This window comes from Ranitomeya variabilis, chromosome 7 (assembly GCF_051348905.1).
Source record: "Ranitomeya variabilis isolate aRanVar5 chromosome 7, aRanVar5.hap1, whole genome shotgun sequence".
NCBI lineage: Eukaryota > Metazoa > Chordata > Amphibia > Anura > Dendrobatidae > Ranitomeya > Ranitomeya variabilis.
This window is the reverse complement of record NC_135238.1, coordinates 1,565,951-1,586,990: the sequence shown is the minus strand read 5'-3', so window position 1 is coordinate 1,586,990 and position 21,040 is coordinate 1,565,951. Positions and strand designations below refer to the sequence as shown.

Sequence of the window (21,040 nt, the reverse complement as noted above, 5' to 3'; positions counted from 1 at the left end):
CTGTCCGTCCCTCTCCGCCTCCCCCGTTCCGCCCTGTCCGTCCCTCTCCGCCTCCCCCCTTCCGCCCTCTCTGCCTCCCCCCTTCCGCCCTGTCCGTCCCTCTCCCCTTCCTCCCTGTCCGTCCCTCTCCGCCTCCCCCCTTCCGCCCTGTCCGTCCCTCTCCTCCTCCCCCCTTCCGCCCTGTCCGCTCCTCTCCGCCTCCCCCCTTCCGCCCTGTCCGCTCCTCTCTGCTCCCCCCTTCCGCCCTGTCCGTCCCTCTCCGCCTCCCCCCTTCCGCCCTGTCCGTCCCTCTCCGCCTCCCCCCTTCCGCCCTCTCTGCTCCCCCTTCCGCCCTGTCCGTCCCTCTCCGCCTCCCCCCTTCCGCCCTGTCCGTCCCTCTCCGCCTCCCCCGTTCCGCCCTGTCCGTCCCTCTCCGCCTCCCCCGTTCCGCCCTGTCCGTCCCTCTCCGCCTCCCCCCTTCCGCCCTCTCTGCCTCCCCCCTTCCGCCCTGTCCGTCCCTCTCCGCCTCCCCCCTTCCTCCCTGTCCGTCCCTCTCCGCCTCCCCCCTTCCGCCCTGTCCGTCCCTCTCCTCCTCCCCCCTTCCGCCCTGTCCGTCCCTCTCCGCCTCCCCCCTTCCGCCCTGTCCGTCCCTCTCCGCCTCCCCCCTTCCGCCCTGTCCGTCCCTCTCCGCCTCCCCCCTTCCGCCCTGTCCGTCCCTCTCCGCCTCCCCCCTTCCGCCCTGTCCGTCCCTCTCCGCCTCCCCCCTTCCGCCCTGTCCGTCCCTCTCCGCCTCCCCCCTTCCGCCCTCTCTGCCTCCCCCCTTCCGCCCTGTCCGTCCCTCTCCGCCTCCCCCCTTCCGCCCTGTCCGTCCCTCTCCGCCTCCCCCCTTCCGCCCTGTCCGTCCCTCTCCGCCTCCCCCCTTCCGCCCTGTCCGTCCCTCTCCGCCTCCCCCCTTCCGCCCTGTCCGTCCCTCTCCGCCTCCCCCCTTCCGCCCTGTCCGTCCCTCTCCGCCTCCCCCCTTCCACCCTCTCCGCCTCCCCCCTTCCGCCCTTTTTTATCCCTCTCCGCCTCCCCCCTTCCGCCCTCTCCGCCTCCCCCCTTCCGCCCTTTTTTATCCCTCTCCGCCTCCCCCCTTCCGCCCTCTCCGCCTCCCCCCTTCCGCCCTTTTTTATCCCTCTCCGCCTCCCCCCTTCCGCCCTCTCCGCCTCCCCCCTTCCGCCCTGTCCGTCCCTCTCCGCCCTGTCGTCTATCTTCCCCCCCTCATCTGTTCCTCAGTCCTCACACATTTTGGTCTCTTAGGAATGATGTGACTGCAGGGGACCTGCAGAGGCTGGAGATCGCCCGGAGCCCGGAGGATCTGCGCAGGTAGTGAGGGGATCTACTCCCATGGGATCATGTTGTCCCCCCCTCCGACCTCCATCATCTGTCCTCTCTCCCCAGAGCTCTACGTGAATTACTGAATGTGAGACTCCTCGGTGAGCCCCGCGCCTCCGCATTGCTGGACCTTTACTACCACGTGCTGCGCTTCTGCTGGGACTGCGGCTTTACCAGAGAGCAGACGTCCTGTGTCTTGTCTGTGGTGAAGGCGACGCATGCGTTGTGTGCAGGTGAGCCGCCGCCGCGGGGAGGAGTGGACAGTGTCAGCCATGTGCGGACCCACCTCATGCTGCCTATCATTGTAGGGTCACCTCTGGGGGACGCTGCGGAGTGTTACTCTCGCCTCCAGGAGCTGCTCCTGCGTCACTCTGTACATGTAAGTCATGCTCGATGTCTAAAAAATGGGGACGACTCCAAATCTAACACATTGCACCCTCACACAAACGGTGAACCTACACGAGCTGACGATCGACTGTGAAAAATGTTACCGGCCTCTCTTCACAGGCCCCACATATCCCCCCACGCATATACAGTGACTTGTCCCCATACCCCCCCCCCCCGCATACACAGCGAGCTGTCCCCATACCCCCCTCGCATATACACAGTGAGCTGTCCCCACATATCCCCCCTCGCATATATACAGTGAGCTGTCCCCACATATCCCCCCTCGCATATACACAGTGAGCTGTCCCCACATATCCCCCCTCGCATATACACAGTGAGCTGTCCCCACATATCCCCCCTCGCATATACACAGTGAGCTGTCCCCACATATCCCCCCTCGCATATACACAGTGAGCTGTCCCCACATATCCCCCCTCGCATATACATAGTGAGCTGTCCCCACATATCCCCCCTCGCATATACACAGTGAGCTGTCCCCACATACCCCCCCACATACACAGCGAGCTGTCCCCACATATCCCCCCTCGCATATACACAGTGAGCTGTCCCCACATATCCCCCCTCGCATATACACAGTGAGCTGTCCCCACATATCCCCCCTCGCATATACACAGTGAGCTGTCCCCACATATCCCCCCTCGCATATACACAGTGAGCTGTCCCCACATATCCCCCCTCGCATATACACAGTGAGCTGTCCCAACATACCCCCCCACATACACAGCGAGCTGTCCCCACATACCCCCCCTCGCATATACACAGTATGCTGTTTTCATACCCCCCCCTCGCATATACACGGTATGCTGTCCCCACATACCCCCCTCGCATATACAGTGACTTGTCCCCATACCCCCCTCACATATACACAGCGAGCTGTCCCCATACCCCCTCACATATACACAGCGAGCTGTCCCCATACCCCCCTCACATATACACAGTGAGCTGTCCCCATACCCCCCTCACATATACACAGTGAGCTGTCCCCATACCCCCCTCACATATACACAGCGAGCTGTCCCCATACCCCCCTCACATATACACAGCGAGTTGTCCCCACATATCCCCCCTCGCATATACAGTGACTTGTCCCCATACCCCCCTCCCATATACACAGCGAGCTGTCCCCACATACCCCCCCTCGCATATACACAGTATGCTGTCCCCACATACCCCCCTCGCATATACACAGTGAGCTGTCCCCATACCCCCCTCACATTTACACAGCGAGCTGTCCCCACATACCCCCCTCGCAAGAATACAGTAATTAACCAGAGCCAGCATGGGTTCAACGCAAAAAAGTCATGCCAGACTAATCTAATTTCCTTCTATGATGGAATCACTCACTGGGCGGATCAGAGAAATGCAGTAGATATAGTATATCTCGACTTCAGCAAAGCATTTGATAAAGTATCTCGAAAATGACCAAGTATGGGACTGACAAGGCTACAGTTAGGTGGATTCCTAACTGGCTCAGTGATCGTACACAGAGTGGTAATAAAGGATTGCACATCCAATTGTAAGAGTGTTTCAAGTGGGGTACCGCAAGGCTCTGTCCTGGCCCCAGTGTTACAAGTGGGGTACTACAAGGCTCTGTCATGGCCCCAGTGTTACAAGTGGGGTACCGCAAGGCTCTGTCCTGGCCCCAGTGTTACAAGTGGGGTACCGCAAGGCTCTGTCCTGGCCCCAGTGTTACAAGTGGGGTACTACAAGGCTCTGTCATGGCCCCAGTGTTACAAGTGGGGTACCACAAGGCTCTGTCCTGGCCCCAGTGTTACAAGTGGGGTACTACAAGGCTCTGTCATGGCCCCAGTGTTACAAGTGGGGTACTACAAGGCTCTGTCCTGGCCCCAGTGTGGTTCAACATTTTTATAAATTATCTAGATAATGGAACTGAAGGTAAACTAATCAAATTTGTAGACAATGTAAAGCTAGGAGGGGGGATAGCTAAAGGTACCGTTACACTAAACGACTTACCAACGATCACGACAAGCGATACGACCTGGCCGTGATCGTTGGTAAGTCGTTGTGTGGTCGCTGGGGATCTGTCACACAGACAGGTCTCTCCAGCGACCAACGATCAGGGGAACGACTTCGGCATCGTTGAAACTGTCTTCAACGATGCCGAAGTCCCCCTGCAGCACCCGGGTAACCAGGGTAAACATCGGGTTACTAAGTGCAGGGCCGCGCTTAGTAACCCGATATTTACCCTGGTTACCATTGTAAAAGTTAAAAAAAAAAAAAACACTACATACTCACATTCCGATGTCTGTCACGTCCCCCGCCATCAGCTTCCCACACTGACTGTGTCGTCACCGCTGTGCTCTTCTTTACGGCCGGCACTGACAGCCAGTGCGGGAAGCTGACGCCGGGGGACGTGACAGACATTGGAATGTGAGTATGTAGTGTTTTTTTTTTTTAACTTTTACAATGGTAACCAGGGTAAATATTGTGTTACTAAGCGCGGCCCTGCACTTAGTAACCCGATATTTACCCTGGTTACAAGTGAACACGTCGCTGGATCGGCGTCACACACACCGATCCAGCGATGACAGCGGGTGATCAGCGACCAAAAAAAGGTCCTGATCATTCCCTACGACCAACGATCTCCCAGCAGGGGCCTGATCGTTGGTCGCTGTCACACATAACGAGATCGTTAGCGGGATCGTTGCTACGTCACAAAAAAGCGTGATGTTGCAACGATATTGTTAACGAAATCGTTATGTGTGAAGGTACCTTAACACTAGAGAACACAGAGAAAGGATTCAGAAGGATCTAGATAAGCTTGAACAATGGGCAGCAACTAATAAAATTGTATTTAACAGGGAGATTCTACATCTGGGCAAGAAAAACAAAAATTACATCTATAGAATGGGAGGACTAGAACTAAGCAACAGGACATGTTAAAAACACTTGGGTATGCTAATAGATCACAGACTGCACATGAGTCAACAGTGTGATGCAGCAGCAAAAAATGCAAACACAGTTCTAGGAAGTATAAAGAGAAGCAAAGAGTCTAGATCACATGAAATAATTCTCCCCCTCTACTCCTCCTTGGTCAGGCCTCATCTGGAATACTGTGTCCAGTTCTGGGCACCATATTTTAAAAAAGACATTGAAAAATAGGAGCAAGTCCAGAGAAGACCTACTAGGATGGTGAGCAAACTGCAAAGTCCTACGAGGAACGGTTAAAGGATCTGGTAATGTTTAGTTACAAAAAAGAAGGCTAAGAGAAGACTTAATAGCGGTGTACAAATCTCTGAAGGGCTGTCACAGTGTAGAGGGATCATCATTATTCTCATTTGCACATGGAAACACAAGAAACAGTGAAATGAAACTGAAAGGGAGAATATACAGATTAGATATTAGAAAAACTTTTTGACAGATAGGGTGATCAATGAGTGGAAAGGCTGCCACGAGAGGTGGTGAGTTCTCCTTCAATGGAAGTGTCACGGATCCCACCGTGCTGCCACCAATTTGTCACGTACCCTCTCTCAGCACGTGACTTGGGGTTGTGCCTGCGAGGGTTAATCTATCTTCCCTCTCTCAGTCCAGCATTCACCCTCTGTCCTATGCTGTAATGGGAGCATAAATCACACACCGACCCAGACCACACACCCGCTCATACACGCTGCCACCACTCACCGAACACACGGGCGATGAGTCCTGGAAATATTACTACTACTGTCTGCCAATCATAAGGCTCACACAGTTTAAGGCTATGGATTCTTTAGAACATACAAGGTTCAACTTGTTAAAGTTTTATGCTTTAATATAAAAAGATACAGTGCTTAAAATAAAAAAGGTATAAAAATATGGTCATAAAAAAACATACAAATATGCAAAACAGTTATAAAAATAAACAGGAAAAAACTTACAGAAATAGCTAACTTTGTAGTCTGCTTTCTGCTCCCTGAGGGGGAGATGAATATGGACTAGAACACATCAGCTCGGCTGCCCTCAATCTGTGAACGGCTTTGTATGTGTCTAATTTATGGAGTTAACTTGGAGGTCAGATTTCTAGAACAGCCTCTCAGGTTAATTTTGTAATTGCTTGTTTTTGATTGGACCACGGCCACTCCCCCAATGAATATATTATTTTCTTTTGAACACTTTGTGTAAGGTTCTCTCAGATAGATAGTGTCAGGCTGTAATTGACATCTCTATTCAAAAGAGCTAGAAGATGTGAAATGTTTCCCTTTCCTGGTTCCCAGCAAGACCCCCTGGCGAGATTGGAGACAGACTGCCTGCTCAGGATACCATATGCTGTGACCCCCTGTGAGACCTGCAGTCTCAGGACAGATGTTCAATTATTGCTGGTTACACACATAAACCTATACATATTTCACTACAGGAAGTCTTCACACAGAGGCTGGACAGACATCTGTCTGAGATGGTTTAGTAAATCCTGCATTGAGCAGGGGGTTGGATACGAGGACCCCGGGGGTCCCTTCCAACTCAAACATTCTAGGATGCTGTGACCCCACACACAGTATGATGGACCCACAGCCCCTACAATTACTGACTCGCATATACTTATCTAAGCATGGATCCTGGTGTGGGTAGTGATGCAGTAACATCACACCATCTGTGTTGATGTCCTATGCATGGTCCTGCTGTTTTGTAGGCTGCTGGCCTAAGATGACCTATGGCCATCAGGATAGAGTGGCAGGAGAGCGGAGCTCCTTGTACTGCAGACCTCTACTGTGTGAGCTGCTGTTTAATTGGCAGATGGGCGCTAGCATGTGCGTGCATATGGGCCCTTGTGCGACTGTGGACCCTTGTGCGTCTGTGGACCCTTGTGCGTCTGTGGACCCTTGTGCGTCTGTGGACCCTTGTGCATGGGGTCCTTTGCTTTCCTAGTATTTCCGCCTTGCCCAGTTATCCCACCCCCTCCTCACGTCAGCCCTGGATGTACACCGATGACACGCATGGTAGTGTTGCTTGCTTGCTGTACGCGGACTCCGCACCTGGCGGGGGCCACATGTAACGTCTCTCTTTTTTTCGGCAGCGGCCTCCATTCAGTATCGGCCTGTTCTCCCCGCAGCAGCTTCTGCACATGTCCGACTACTTTGTGAATACATACTTCCGTCATTTCAAGCTGTACAAATACGTGTTCACTCCTCAGGTGAGAAGTGCGGAGGGCAGACAGATCTGGTGCAAAGTGGAGCAGTATTCATGGGAAGCAGCAGATTCCAGCACACTTTCTTCAGATGCCTTTTAGACCATGAAGCAGCAACCTGATTGGTTACCCCAAGCCTCCTTCTCCCTTTTCTGCAGCTGCGCTGATTACAGATCTTTTCTTGTAGGTGACTTTAGATCTCTCAGTCATTTACGATGGAATCTCCAAGATGGAAGATACGAGGACAAGTGACAAAGGTGTCCACCGGGGCCACTAGCTGCGGAGGGTGCAGAGGCAACGGAGCAGATGGGAAGGGGAGTACCAGCACTGATCCTCGCCAGAGTAGAGATGGGAGGGGGAGTACCGGCACTGATCCTCGCCGGAGTAGAGATGGGAGGGGTGTACCGGGTACTGATCCTCACCAGAGAAGGGATGTGGGAGAGCGGGTACCTGCACCGATCCTCACCAGAGTAGATGGGAGGGGGAGAACCGGCACCAATCTTCACCAGAGTAGAGATGGGAGGGGGAGTACTGGCACTGATCCTCTCCATGGTACTGAGCATTGGTGGGGGAAGGAGTAGCAGGCACTGAGCGTTGGTGGGGGGAAGGAGTAGCAGGCACTGAGCGTTGGTGGGGGGAAGGAGTAGCAGGCACTGAGCGTTGGTGGGGGGAAGGAGTAGCAGGCACTGAGCGTTGGTGGGGGGAAGGAGTAGCAGGCACTGAGCGTTGGGGGAAGGAGTAGCAGGCACTCAGCATTGGTGGGGTGGGAGTGTAGCAGGCACTGAGCGTTGGTGGGGTTTGAGTGTAGCAGGCACTGAGCGTTGGTGGGGTGGGAGTGTAGCAGGCACTAAGCGTTGGTGGGGGGAAGGAGTAGCAGGCACTGAGCGTTGGCGGTGTGGGAGAGTAGTAGGCACTGAGCGTTAGTGGGGTGGGAGAGTAGTAGGCACTGAGCGTTGGTGGGGTGGGAGAGTAGCAGGCACTGAGCGTTGGTGGGGGGAATGAGTAGCAGGCACTGAACGTTGGCTGTTGTGAATTCTGTTCTCGAGCTCCCTCCTGTGGTTATGAATAGTACTTCGGCGAGTTCTGTTCATGGACTCCCTCTGGTGGCTGTGAGTGGAGCTGCTGGTTCTGAGATTCCTTCTCCAGCTGATCTCGTTCAGGCCTTGGCTGGCTGCTCTATTTAACTCCACTCAGATCGTTACTTGATGCCAGCTGTCAATGTCCTAGTACTGGTTCAGTTCTCTTGGATCTTTCAGATGACCTGTCTACTTCAGCAAAAGCTAAGTCCCTGCTAGCTTATTTGTTACCACTGTTTTTTGTCCAGCTTGCTATCATGATTTTGTCCTGTTAGCTGGAAGCTCTGGGATGCAGAGTGGCACCACCGCGCCGTGAGTCGGTGCGGTGGTTTCTTTTGCACACTCTGCGTGGTTTTTTGTTAGTTTTTATGCTGACCGCAAAGATACCTTTTCTATCCTCAGTCTGTTTAGTTAAGTCTGGCCTCCTATGCTGAAACCTATTTCATTCCTGTGTTTGTGACTTCCATCTTAACTCACAGTCAATATATGTGGGGGGCTGCCTATTTCTTTGGGGAATTTCTCTGAGGCAAGGTAGGCTGTATTTTCTATCTTTAGGGGTAGTTAGCTCTTAGTCTGTGAAGAGGCGTCTAGGCAGAGTCAGGAACGCTCCACGGCTATTTCTAGTTGTTGTGATAGTATTAGGGGCTGCGGTCAGCAGAGCTCCCACTTCCCAGAGCTCGTCCTGTATTGCTAGTTTGCTCATCTGGTCATTTCTAGTGCTCCTAACCACCAGCTCAACATAACAGTACAGCTGGCCCACAAAGTGTTAATGCATCTCAATAGAGGGATAAGAAAAGTTCTGAGACCATTTTTTTTTCTCTGCAGTGTGTTTTGTATTTCTTTTCCCCTTAACCTCTGGGTGGTTCAGGACACAGGTGTAGATATGGACATTCAAGGTCTGTCCTCTTGTGTGGATCAACTCACTGCAAGGGTACAAAGCATTCAAGATTATGTAGTTCAGAACCCGATGTTAGAACCCAGAATTCCAATTCCTGATTTGTTTTCTGGGGATAGATCTAAGTTCCTGAATTTCAAAAATAATTGTAGACTGTTTTTTGCTTTGAAACCCCGCTCCTCTGGTGACCCCATTCAGCAAGTAAAAATCATTATTTCTTTGCTACGTGGCGACCCTCAAGACTGGGCATTTTCCCTTGTGCCAGGAGATCCTGCATTGCATAATGTAGATGCGTTTTTTCTGGCGCTTGGATTGCTTTATGATGAACCAGATTCAGTGGATCAGGCAGAGAAAATTTTGCTGGCTTTGTGTCAGGGTCAAGATGAAGCGGAGGTATATTGTCAGAAGTTCAGAAAGTGGTCTGTGCTTACTCAGTGGAATGAGTGTGCCCTGGCGGCAATTTTCAGAAAGGGTCTTTCTGAAGCCCTTAAGGATGTTATGGTGGGATTCCCCACGCCTGCTGGTCTGAATGAGTCAATGTCCTTGGCCATTCAGATTGATCGACGCTTACGTGAGCGCAAAAATGTGCACCATTTGGCGGTGTTTTCTGAGCAGAAGCCTGAGCCTATGCAATGTAATAGGACCTTGACCAGAGCTGAACGGCAAGAACACAGACGTCAGAATGGGCTGTGTTTTTACTGTGGTGACTCCACTCATGCTATCTCTGATTGTCCTAAGCGCCCTAAACGGTTCGCTAGGTCTGCCACCATTGGTACGGTACAGCCAAAATTTATTTTGTCCGTTACTCTGATTTGCTCTTTGTCGTCCTATTCTGTTATGGCATTTGTGGATTCAGGCGCTGCCCTGAATTTGATAGACTTGGAGTTTGCCAGGCGCTGTGTTTTTTTCTTGGAGCCCTTGCAGTATCCTATTCCATTGAGAGGAATTGATGCTACACCTTTGGCCAAGAATAAGCCTCAGTACTGGCTCCTGCACATCAGGAGGATATGCGCTTTTTGGTGTTGCATAATCTGCATGATGTGGTCGTTTTGGGTTTGCCATGGCTACAGGTCCATAATCCTGTATTGGATTGGAAATCAATGTCTGTATCCAGTTGGGGTTGTCAAGGGGTACATGGGGATGTCCCATTGTTGTCTATTTCGTCTTCCCATCCTTCTGAAGTCCCTGAGTTCTTGTCAGATTACCGGGATGTATTTGATGAGCCCAAATCCAGTGCCCTACCTCCTCATAGGGATTGCGATTGTGCTATTAATTTGATTCCTGGTAGTTAAGTTTCCGAAGGGCCGACTGTTCAATTTATCTGTGCCAGAACACGCTGCAATGCGGAGTTATATAAAGGAGTCCTTGGAGAAAGGGCATATTCGCCCGTCGTCGTCACCGTTGGGAGCAGGGTTCTTTTTTGTGGCCAAGAAGGATGGTTCTCTGAGACCTTGTATAGATTACCGCCTTCTTAATAAAATCACCGTCAAATTTCAGTACCCTTTGCCGCTACTGTCTGATTTGTTTGCTCGGATTAAGGGAGCTAGCTGGTTCACCAAGATAGATCTTCGAGGGGCGTATAATCTTGTGCTTATTAAACGGGGCGACGAATGGAAAACAGCATTTAATACGCCCGAGGGCCATTTTGAGTACTTGGTGATGTCATTCGGGCTTTCTAATGCTCCATCTGTGTTTCAGTCCTTTATGCATGACATCTTCCGAAAGTACCTGGATAGATTCATGATTGTATATTTGGATGATATTTTGGTCTTTTTGGACGATTGGGAGTCTCAGGTGAAGCAGGTCAGAATGGTGTTCCAGGTCCTTCGTGCTAATTCCTTGTTTGTGAAGGGGTCTAAATGTCTCTTTGGAGTTCAGAAGGTTTCATTTTTGGGCTTCATTTTTTCCCCTTCTACTATCGAGATGGACCCTGTTAAAGTTCAGGCCATTTATGATTGGACTCAGCCTACTTCTGTGAAGAGCCTTCAGAAATTTCTGGGCTTTGCTAATTTTTACCGTCGCTTCATCGCTAATTTTTCTAGTGTTGTTAAACCATTGACTGATTTAACCAAGAAAGGTGCTGACGTGGTCAATTGGTCCTCTGCGGCCGTTGAGGCTTTTCAGGAGCTGAAGCGTTGTTTTTCTTCTGCCCCTGTGTTGTGTCAGCCAGATGTTTCGCTCCCGTTTCAGGTCGAGGTGGATGCTTCTGAGATTGGAGCAGGGGCTGTTTTGTCTCAAAGAGGTTCTGATGGCTCTGTGATGAAACCATGTGCTTTCTTTTCTAGAAAGTTTTCGCCTGCTGAGCGCAATTATGATGTGGGTAATCGAGAGTTGTTGGCTATGAAGTGGGCGTTTGAGGAGTGGCGACATTGGCTTGAAGGAGCCAAACATCGCGTGGTGGTCTTGACGGATCACAAGAATCTGACTTATCTCGAGTCTGCCAAGCGGTTGAATCCTAGACAGGCTCAATGGTCGCTGTTTTTCTCCCGCTTCAATTTTGTGGTTTCGTACCTTCCGGGTTCTAAGAATGTGAAGGCTGATGCCCTTTCAAGGAGTTTTGTGCCTGATTCTCCGGGAGTTCCTGAGCCGGCTGGTATTCTCAAAGAGGGGGTAATTTTGTCTGCCATCTCCCCTGATTTGCGGCGGGTGCTGCAGGAGTTTCAGGCTGATAGACCTGACCGTTGCCCAGCAGAGAAGCTGTTTGTCCCTGATAGATGGACTAGTAGAGTTATCTCTGAGGTTCATTGTTCGGTGTTGGCTGGTCATCCTGTAATCTTTGGTACCAGAGATTTGGTGGCTAGATCCTTTTGGTGGCCTTCCTTGTCACGAGATGTGCGTTCTTTTGTGCAGTCCTGTGGGACTTGTGCTCGGGCTAAGCCCTGCTGTTCTCGTGCCAGTGGGTTGCTTTTGCCCTTGCCGGTCCCGAAAAGGCCCTGGACGCATATTTCCATGGATTTTATTTCAGATCTCCCTGTCTCTCAGAGGATGTCAGTTATCTGGGTGGTTTGTGATCGCTTCTCTAAGATGGTCCATTTGGTACCTTTGTCTAAATTGCCTTCCTCCTCTGATTTGGTTCCATTGTTTTTCCAGCATGTCGTTCGTTTACATGGCATTCCGGAGAACATCGTGTCGGACAGAGGTTCCCAGTTTGTTTCAAGATTTTGGCGGTCCTTTTGTGCTAAGATGGGCATTGATTTGTCTTTTTCTTCAGCTTTCCATCCTCAGACAAATGGCCAAACCGAACGAACCAATCAGACTTTGGAAACATCTGAGATGCTTTGTGTCTGCTGATCAGGATGATTGGGTGTCCTTCTTGCCTTTGGCTGAGTTCGCCCTTAATAATCGGGCCAGCTCGGCCACTTTGGTTTTGCCGTTTTTCTGTAATTCTGGTTTCCACCCTCGTTTTTCTTCAGGGCAGGTTGAGCCTTCGGACTGTCCTGGTGTGGATTCTGTGGTGGACAGGTTGCAGCAAATTTGGACTCACGTAGTGGACAATTTGACATTGTCCCAGGAGAAGGCTCAACGTTTCGCTAACCGCCGTCGCTGTGTTGGTCCCCGACTTCGTGTTGGGGATTTGGTTTGGTTGTCGTCTCGTTTTGTTCCTATGAAGGTTTCGTCTCCTAAGTTTAAGCCTCGTTTCATTGGTCCTTATAAGATTTCTGAAATTATTAATCCTGTGTCATTTAGTTTGGACCTTCCAGCTTCTTTCGCCATCCATAATGTGTTCCATAGGTCGTTGTTGCGGAGATATGTGGCTCCTATGGTTCCCTCCGTTGATCCTCCTGCCCCGGTGTTGGTTGAGGGGGAGTTGGAGTATGTGGTGGAGAAGATTTTGGATTCTCGTATTTTGAGACGGAAACTTCAGTACCTAGTCAAGTGGAAAGGTTATGGTCAGGAGGATAATTCCTGGGTGGTTGCCTCTGATGTTCATGCTGCCGATCTTGTTCGTGCCTTTCATTTGGCTCGTCCGGAGCGGCCTGGAGGCTCTGGTGAGGGTTCGGTGACCCCTCCTCAAGGGGGGGGTACTGTTGTGAATTCTGTTCTCGAGCTCCCTCCTGTGGTTATGAATGGTACTTCGGCGAGTTCTGTTCATGGACTCCCTCTGGTGGCTGTGAGTGGAGCTGCTGGTTCTGAGATTCCTTCTCCAGCTGATCTCGTTCAGGCCTTGGCTGGCTGCTCTATTTAACTCCACTCAGATCGTTACTTGATGCCAGCTGTCAATGTCCTAGTACTGGTTCAGTTCTCTTGGATCTTTCAGATGACCTGTCTACTTCAGCAAAAGCTAAGTCCCTGCTAGCTTATTTGTTACCACTGTTTTTTTGTCCAGCTTGCTATCATGATTTTGTCCGGTTAGCTGGAAGCTCTGGGATGCAGAGTGGCACCACCGCGCCGTGAGTCGGTGCGGTGGTTTCTTTTGCACACTCTGCGTGGTTTTTTGTTAGTTTTTATGCTGACCGCAAAGATACCTTTTCTATCCTCAGTCTGTTTAGTTAAGTCTGGCCTCCTATGCTGAAACCTATTTCATTCCTGTGTTTGTGACTTCCATCTTAACTCACAGTCAATATATGTGGGGGGCTGCCTATTTCTTTGGGGAATTTCTCTGAGGCAAGGTAGGCTGTATTTTCTATCTTTAGGGGTAGTTAGCTCTTAGGCTGTGAAGAGGCATCTAGGCAGAGTCAGGAACGCTCTACGGCTATTTCTAGTTGTTGTTATAGTATTAGGGGCTGCGGTCAGCAGAGCTCCCACTTCCCAGAGCTCGTCCTGTATTGCTAGTTTGCTCATCTGGTCATTTCTAGTGCTCCTAACCACCAGCTCAACATAACAGTTGGCGGTGTGGGAGAGTAGTAGGCACTGAGTGTTAGTGGGGTGGGAGAGTAGTAGGCACTGAGTGGTGGTGGGGGAAGGAGTAGCAGGCACTGAGCGTTGGTGGGGAAGGAGTAGCAGGCACTGAGCGTTGGTGGGGTGGGAAAGTAGCAGGCACTGAGCGTTGGTGGGGGGAAGGAGTAGCAGGCACTGAGCGTTGGTGGGGTGGGAGAGTAGCAGGCACTGAGCATTGGTGGGGTGGGAGAGTAGTAGGCACTGAGCGTTGGTGGGGTGGGAGAGTAGCAGGCACTGAGCGTTGGTGGGGTGGGAAAGTAGCAGGTACTGAGCGTTGGTGGGGGGGAAGGAGTAGCAGGCACTGAGCATTGTGGTGGGAGAGTAGTAGGCACTGAGCGTTGGTGGGGTGGGAGAGTAGCAGGCACTGAGCATTGGTGGGGTGGGAGAGTAGCAGGCACTGAGCATTGGTGGGGTGGGAGAGTAGCAGGCACTGAGCGTTTTGGGGTGGGAAAGTAGCAGGCACTGAGCGTTGGTGGGGGAAGGAGTAGCAGGCACTGAGCGTTGGTGGGGTGGGAGAGTAGCAGGCACAGAGCGTTGTTGGGGAAGGAGTAGCAGGCACTGAGCGTTGGCGGTGTGGGAGAGTAGCAGGCACTGAGCGTTGTTGGGGGGAAGGAGTAGTAGGCACTGAGCGTTGGTGGGGTGGGAAAGTAGCAGGCACTGAGCGTTGGTGGGGGAAGAAGTAGCAGGCACTGAGCGTTGGTGGGGGGAAGGAGTAGCAGGCACTGAGCGTTGGTGGGGGGAAGGAGTAGCAGGCACTGAGTGGTGGGGGGAAGGAGTAGCAGGCACTGAGCGTTGGTGGGGTGGGAGAGTAGCAGGCAGTTAGCGTTGGTGGGGTGGGAAAGTAGCAGGCACTGAGCGTTGGTGGGGGGGAAGGAGTAGCAGGCACTGAGCGTTGGGGGGAAGGAGTAGCAGGCACTGAGCGTTGGTGGGGTGGGAGAGTAGCAGGCACTGAGCATTGGTGGGGTGGGAGAGTAGTAGGCACTGAGCTTTGGTGGGGTGGAAGAGTAGCAGGCACTGAGTGCTGGTGGGGTGGGAAAGTAGCAGGCACTGAGCGTTGGGGGGAAGGAGTAGCAGGCACTGAGCGTTGGTGGGGGTAAGGAGTAGCAGGCACTGAGCATTGGTGGGGTGGGAGAGTAGCAGGCACTGAGCGTTGGTGGGGTGGGAAAGTAGCAGGCACTGAGCGTTGGTGGGGTGGGAAAGTAGCAGGCACTGAGCGTTGGGGGGAAGGAGTAGCAGGCACTGAGCGTTGGTGGGGTGGGAGAGCAGCAGGCACTGAGTGTTGGTGGGGGAAGGAGTAGCAGGCACTGAGTGTTGGTGGGGTGGGAGAGTAGCAGGCACTGAGCATTGGTGGGGTGGGAGAGTAGCAGGCACTGAGCATTGGTGGGGTGGGAGAGTAGCAGGCACTGAGCGTTGTGGGGTGGGAAAGTAGCAGGCACTGAGCGTTGGTGGGGGGAAGGAGTAGCAGGCACTGAGCATTGGTGGGGTGGGAGAGTAGCAGGCACAGAGCGTTGTTGGGGAAGGAGTAGCAGGCACTGAGCGTTGGCGGTGTGGGAGAGTAGCAGGCACTGAGCGTTGTTGGGGTGGGAAAGTAGCAGGCACTGAGCGTTGGTGGGGGAAGAAGTAGCAGGCACTGAGCGTTGGTGGGGGGAAGGAGTAGCAGGCACTGAGTGGTGGGGGGAAGGAGTAGCAGGCACTGAGCGTTGGTGGGGTGGGAGAGTAGCAGGCACAGAGCGTTGGTGGGGTGGGAGAGTAGCAGGCAGTTAGCGTTGGTGGGGTGGGAAAGTAGCAGGCACTGAGCGTTGGCGGTGTGGGAGAGTAGTAGGCACTGAGTGTTAGTGGGGTGGGAGAGTAGTAGGCACTGAGCGTTGGTGGGGTGGGAAAGTAGCAGGCACTGAGCATTGGTGGGAGAAGGAGTAGCAGGCACTGAGCATTGGTGGGGGGGAAGGAGTAGCAGGCACTGAGCGTTGGTGGGGTGGGAAAGTAGCAGGCACTGAGCGTTGGTGGGGGGAAGGAGTAGCAGGCACTGAGCGTTGGTGGGGTGGGAAAGTAGCCGGCACTGAGCGTTGGTGGGGGAAGGAGTAGCAGGCACTGAGCGTTGGTGGGGGGAAGGAGTAGCAGGCACTGAGCGTTGGTGGGGTGGGAGAGTAGCAGGCACTGAGCGTTGTTGGGGGGAAGGAGTAGTAGGCACTGAGCGTTGGTGGGGTGGGAAAGTAGCAGGCACTGAGCGTTGGTGGTGGAAGAAGTAGCAGGCACTGAGCGTTGGTGGGGGGAAGGAGTAGCAGGCACTGAGCGTTGGTGGGGTGGGAAAGTAGCAGGCACTGAGCGTTGGTGGGGGGAAGGAGTAGCAGGCACTGAGCGTTATTGGGGTGGGAGAGTAGCAGGCACAGAGCATTGGTGGGGGGGAAGGAGTAGCAGGCACTGAGCGTTGGTGGGGAGGGAAAGTAGCCAGCACTGAGCGTTGGTGGGGGGATGGAGTAGCAGGCACTGAGCGTTGGTAAAGTGGGAGAGTAGCAGGCACTGCGCGTTGGGGGGAAGGAGTAGCAGGCACTGCATGTTGGGGGGAAGGAGTAGCAAGCACTGAGCATTGGTGGGGTGGGAGGGTAGCAGGCACTGAGCGTTGGGGGGAAGGAGTAGCAGGCACTGAGCGTTGGTGGGGTGGGAGAGTAGCAGGAACTGAGCGTTGGTGGGGTGGGATAGTAGGCACTGAGCTTTGGTGGGGTGGAAGAGTAGCAGGCACTGAGCGTTGGTGGGGTGGGAAAGTAGCAGGCACTGAGCGTTGGGGGGGAAGGAGTAGCAGGCACTGACCATTGATGGGGTGGGAGAGTAGTAGGCACTGAGCGTTGGTGGGGTGGGAAAGTAGCAGGCACTGAGCGTTGGTGGGGGGGAAGGAGTAGCAGGCACTGAGCGTTGGGGGGAAGGAGTAGCAGGCACTGAGCGTTGGTGGGGTGGGAGAGTAGCAGGCACTGAGCATTGGTGGGGTGGGAGAGTAGTAGGCACTGAGCTTTGGTGGGGTGGAAGAGTAGCAGGCACTGAGTGCTGGTGGGGTGGGAAAGTAGCAGGCACTGAGCGTTGAGGGGAAGGAGTAGCAGGCACTGAGCGTTGGTGGGGGTAAGGAGTAGCAGGCACTGAGCATTGGTGGGGTGGGAGAGTAGCAGGCACTGAGCGTTGGTGGGGTGGGAAAGTAGCAGGCACTGAGCGTTGGTGGGGTGGGAAAGTAGCAGGCACTGAGCGTTGGGGGGGGGAAGGAGTAGCAGGCACTGAGCGTTGGTGGGGGGAAGGAGTAGCAGGCACTGAGCGTTGGTGGGGTGGGAGAGTAGCAGGCACTGAGCGTTGGTGGGGTGGGAAAGCAGCAGGCACTGAGCGTTGGTGGGGTGGGAGAGCAGCAGGCACTGAGTGTTGGTGGGGGAAGGAGTAGCAGGCACTGAGTGTTGGTGGGGTGGGAGAGTAGTAGGCATTGGTGGGGGGGAAGGAGTAGCAGGCACTGGGCATTGGCAGAGCATGATGGGTGACATGGGGCATTTGGTAGCAGATGAGCAGAGCTGCATGTACCACTGTAGTCACCTGTATACATTTTATGACTAAGGCCACATTCATACATTCAGTATTTTACATCAGTATTTTTTAGCCAAAATCAGGAGTGGAATAATATCATAGAAACATGTCACCACTTCTGCATTTTTCACCCACTGCTGTTTTGGGCTTATTGATATACAATACAGACCAAATACTGAAAGTGTGAATGTCAGAAGCCAGACGAGATGTCAGCACCAAATGTCACAAAGTAAAGCATCGCTCCTTATATGTCACAGACTCTGCTGATGTCTCCATCCTGTGAGCCATGGCCCATCGCTCCTGATATCTCCAGCGCTCTCCAACCTGTGAGACCTGGTACCATCACTCCTGATGTCACCATCCTGTGAGACCCGGGACCATCACTCCTGATGTCACCATCCTGTGAGACCCGGGACCATCACTCCTGATGTTACCATCCTGTGAGACCCGGGACCATCACTCCTGATGTTACCATCCTGTGAGACCCGGGACCATCACTCCTGATGTCACCATCCTGTGAGACCCGGGACCATCACTCCTGATGTCACCATCCTGCGAATTCCGGGACCATCACTCCTGATGTTACCATCCTGTGAGACCCGGGACCATCACTCCTGATGTCACCATCCTGTGAGACCCGGGACCATCACTCCTGATGTCACCATCCTGTGAGACCCGGGACCATCACTCCTGATGTCACCATCCTGTGAGACCCGGGACCATCACTCCTGATGTCACCATCCTGTGAGACCCGGGACCATCACTCCTGATGTCACCATCCTGTGAGACCCGGGACCATCACTCCTGATGTCACCATCCTGCGAGTCCCGGGACTAGCACTCCTGATATCTCCATCCTGTGAATCGTGGACCATTGCTCCTGATGTCTCCATGGGACAGGAACATGGTCACTACTTGGTCATGCGAGGAATCCCTAAAGACCATTGTGATTGATTAATGTGACAATATTACAGTTGTGTTAAACATTGTACATCTGATTCTAGATCCCATTCCTGTTTGCATTTTAGATGTGACCTTGATGGGTTCTTGCTTTAGACCTAAGATGATTCTTGACGGCTGCTGGCCCTGACTGGGGGTCTGGCTGATGACACTACGTTTTACGTTCTAGTACCTTGTCCGGATCTGCGGGGCATCACTGGTTGCTAGAGGATGATAGTTCATGGATTGTAGACCATGCGTGTTCACTCCATAATGACACTTTAATAATTAGGGGGAAAAACCACAGTAACTAAAGTATGGGAATGTATATCAACATATAAGAATTGACCAATGCTAGAACGTAGGGCAGATAATAGGACTTTTTCTGTTTCATCTGTCTGAGCCATAGAAACATCAGAGCAATGAAAATTATGTGTGGTCAAACACGTAGCGTCCACGGCACTATGAATTCTACACATTTGGGCATCAGTCTGCTCTCTGCGAGGACGCATGGTCACCTATGACACGTGCAATATAACGTACTGTTCTAGAGTAGGGAGCGACTCGCCCCATGACAAATCTGTGCTGAATACCCGTAGTCTCCTCCACACTGAAAAACGTTCAACACACGTATTGACCTATCAGACAGATTCACCATCAGTCATGACGTTATAAGTCTCCATCATGCTCGTCGTCATCTCCCACTGTCAATAATAGGGCTTTGGGCTGGTTCTGAAATAAAGCTGCACGATTCTGTCTTTCTCCCTTTTTCACCCAATGCCCATAGATCCGGAAAGCACAGGCATCAATAAGTCTTCTGATGCCCTTCATCCCATATGGGTCTCTCATGAGGAGTCCACGGGTGACGGGCCGAGCTTGTCGCCATCTCACCAAAATACGAACACAAGCCAACGCTGTCCAGGCTGCAATCTGGGGAAGAGAATAGTCCACAGATCTATCGACACTTGATATTTGTACATTCATCATTAACAAGAACTGATTAAATTAATGACTAGGAACGTCACAAAGTGCTGCTGAAGGATGAAGAGCACACTCACCCGAAATCGGCAATGTGGTGTGACATTGGAGCCACGCTCTCGCTGGTGACTTTGGAAAAATCTGTGCTGAAGAGCCTGGTCTGCAGTAAGGCGATTCTCTGGACACACCTCAAGAAGATGGGAAATCTAAAGACAGAAAAACAGTCAAGGCTCAAAAACACATCCTGACTGCTCATCTGTCCCCAATCTGAGGCCCCAGGGACCTCACCAGATCCTTTGCTGTTGCAGATCGGTCATCCCATTCAGGAGATCCAAACTGATATCGTCCATCCATAATCATCCGAAGCATTAACATCTGTCTACGATGCCAGAAGGGAGGAGAGCCAGCCAGTAGTGTAAACATGATCACGCCACATGCCCACCTACAACAGACAAGAGACCACCTTGCTACAAGTGTCAACTGACAGATCCTTGTCCTACAGCTTCTCAATCATAAAGAGGTTTCATCACGTAGTGATCCAGCATGAGCCTCAGATACTCACAGATCCACCGCTTTCCCATATCCAGGGTGTGTTTCATCCATCGAACACTTCAGGATTTCTGGAGCTAAATATCCTGGTGTGCCACAAAGCTCTGGTCACCAAATAAAGAACAGATCAAAGAATGTCAGAGGAACAAAACATGCCACCAACACTAAGCAGCGATGAATAAATCCGACCAGTGTCATATACTTTTCAGACAAAGAAAAGGACAGCACCTCGAAGCTTCTCCTCAGGTTTCAAGACACAACTGAAGCCAAAGTCAGAAAGCTTGATGTTCAGACAGTCATCCATCAGAATATTCTCTGGTTTCAGATCACGGTGTACAATCTCATTTGCATGTAGATACGAGACTGCCTCCAAAAGAGAGCGCATGATACACCTGGAATACAGAAATTATACTTAGAATATCACAAAGGTAAAATGACAGGGACTTGTTTCCATGAACATTGACTAAGAGGGGCTTCATCTGCTCCAGTTACAAGATGTCGGCTCTAAAAAAAAAAGACAAATACAGCTGATTGTGCAGAAGAGGTTACACATGTTTTGCTGACTCGGGAACTTCTAAAAACTAAACCAAGTAATAATTTGTCCAAGTGGGAAAGTTAAGTCATGTAGACTTATTTACCGCCCAGTGCTACAGCCTTTCAGAGCCTGTTAACAGGGAAAAACAACAAGCCTCCGAAGAGCCAGGACTGGAGTCTGAAAGCAGAAATGGGTCCTCAGATTGTTGCATCATCTGCTCATAAAAGACACCTCCATCTGCGGATACCAGACAAAAAAAAAACAGATGCTCCCACCAAAAACTGTGAACCCACCTGGTCTCCTTCTCACTCAGGGTCACCTTCTCCGTTAGATAGTCAAACAGCTCCCCTCTCTTCATCCTAGCCAAAAATACTGTCCATGAAAATCAGCAAAATAACCTGAAGCTCAATCTGCAAACAACTCGATCATACTCACAAGTCGAATACCAGGAAAATGAATGTGGAGGATTCATAAGAATCAATCAGTGTTACTGCAAGAAAACGAGAGAAGAGGTCAGGAGTAGTGATGACCGAACGTGCTCAAATAAGGTGTTATCCGAGGGTGCTAACAGAGTGACTTCACCGTGCTCGAAAAATTTGTTTGAGGATTGCCTAACAGCCGCAAGAAATGCGGGTACGGGGACTCAAACATATTTTTCAAGCATGTCAAAAACACCGTTAGCACCCTCAGTTAACAATCAAACATGTTCGCTCATCACTAGTCAGAAGCAAAAAAGAAGCCAAAGACGAAAGAGCAGAG

At 51.9% G+C, this 21,040-nt stretch overlaps 2 protein-coding genes across 7 annotated transcripts in view; one reads left to right on the top strand and one right to left on the bottom strand.

Annotated features, from left to right (window-relative positions):
• The window catches only part of CFAP119 (cilia and flagella associated protein 119), a 21,772-nt gene extending 2,577 nt beyond the window's left edge, over positions 1-19,195 (top strand). The window contains exons 3-9 of one of the 5 annotated variants that reach the window (XR_013217936.1): positions 1,279-1,344; positions 1,420-1,586; positions 1,662-1,732; positions 6,770-6,886; positions 7,068-7,137; positions 17,539-17,683; positions 17,993-19,195. Coding sequence is in view for 4 of the 5 variants with exons in the window: in XM_077273608.1 (XP_077129723.1) it covers positions 1,279-1,344; positions 1,420-1,586; positions 1,662-1,732; positions 6,770-6,886; positions 7,068-7,137; positions 17,539-17,564 (517 nt within the window). In the remaining variant the exon portion in view is untranslated. Of the gene's footprint in view, positions 1-1,278; positions 1,345-1,419; positions 1,587-1,661; positions 1,733-6,769; positions 6,887-7,067; positions 7,138-17,538 lie in introns of all 5 variants that reach the window. The other 4 variants (XM_077273608.1, XM_077273609.1, XM_077273611.1 and 1 more) reach the window with 4 other exon arrangements.
• The window catches only part of PHKG2 (phosphorylase kinase catalytic subunit gamma 2), a 15,029-nt gene continuing 12,470 nt past the window's right edge, over positions 18,482-21,040 (bottom strand). For both annotated transcript variants that reach the window (XM_077273605.1, XM_077273606.1), the window contains exons 3-9: positions 20,717-20,771; positions 20,575-20,640; positions 19,975-20,138; positions 19,760-19,850; positions 19,486-19,639; positions 19,278-19,403; positions 18,482-19,149 (exon numbers count right to left, since the gene is read on the bottom strand). In XM_077273605.1, the coding sequence (XP_077129720.1) occupies positions 18,889-19,149; positions 19,278-19,403; positions 19,486-19,639; positions 19,760-19,850; positions 19,975-20,138; positions 20,575-20,640; positions 20,717-20,771 (917 nt within the window). In that variant the 3' untranslated portion in view covers positions 18,482-18,888. The remainder of the gene's footprint in view (positions 19,150-19,277; positions 19,404-19,485; positions 19,640-19,759; positions 19,851-19,974; positions 20,139-20,574; positions 20,641-20,716; positions 20,772-21,040) is intronic.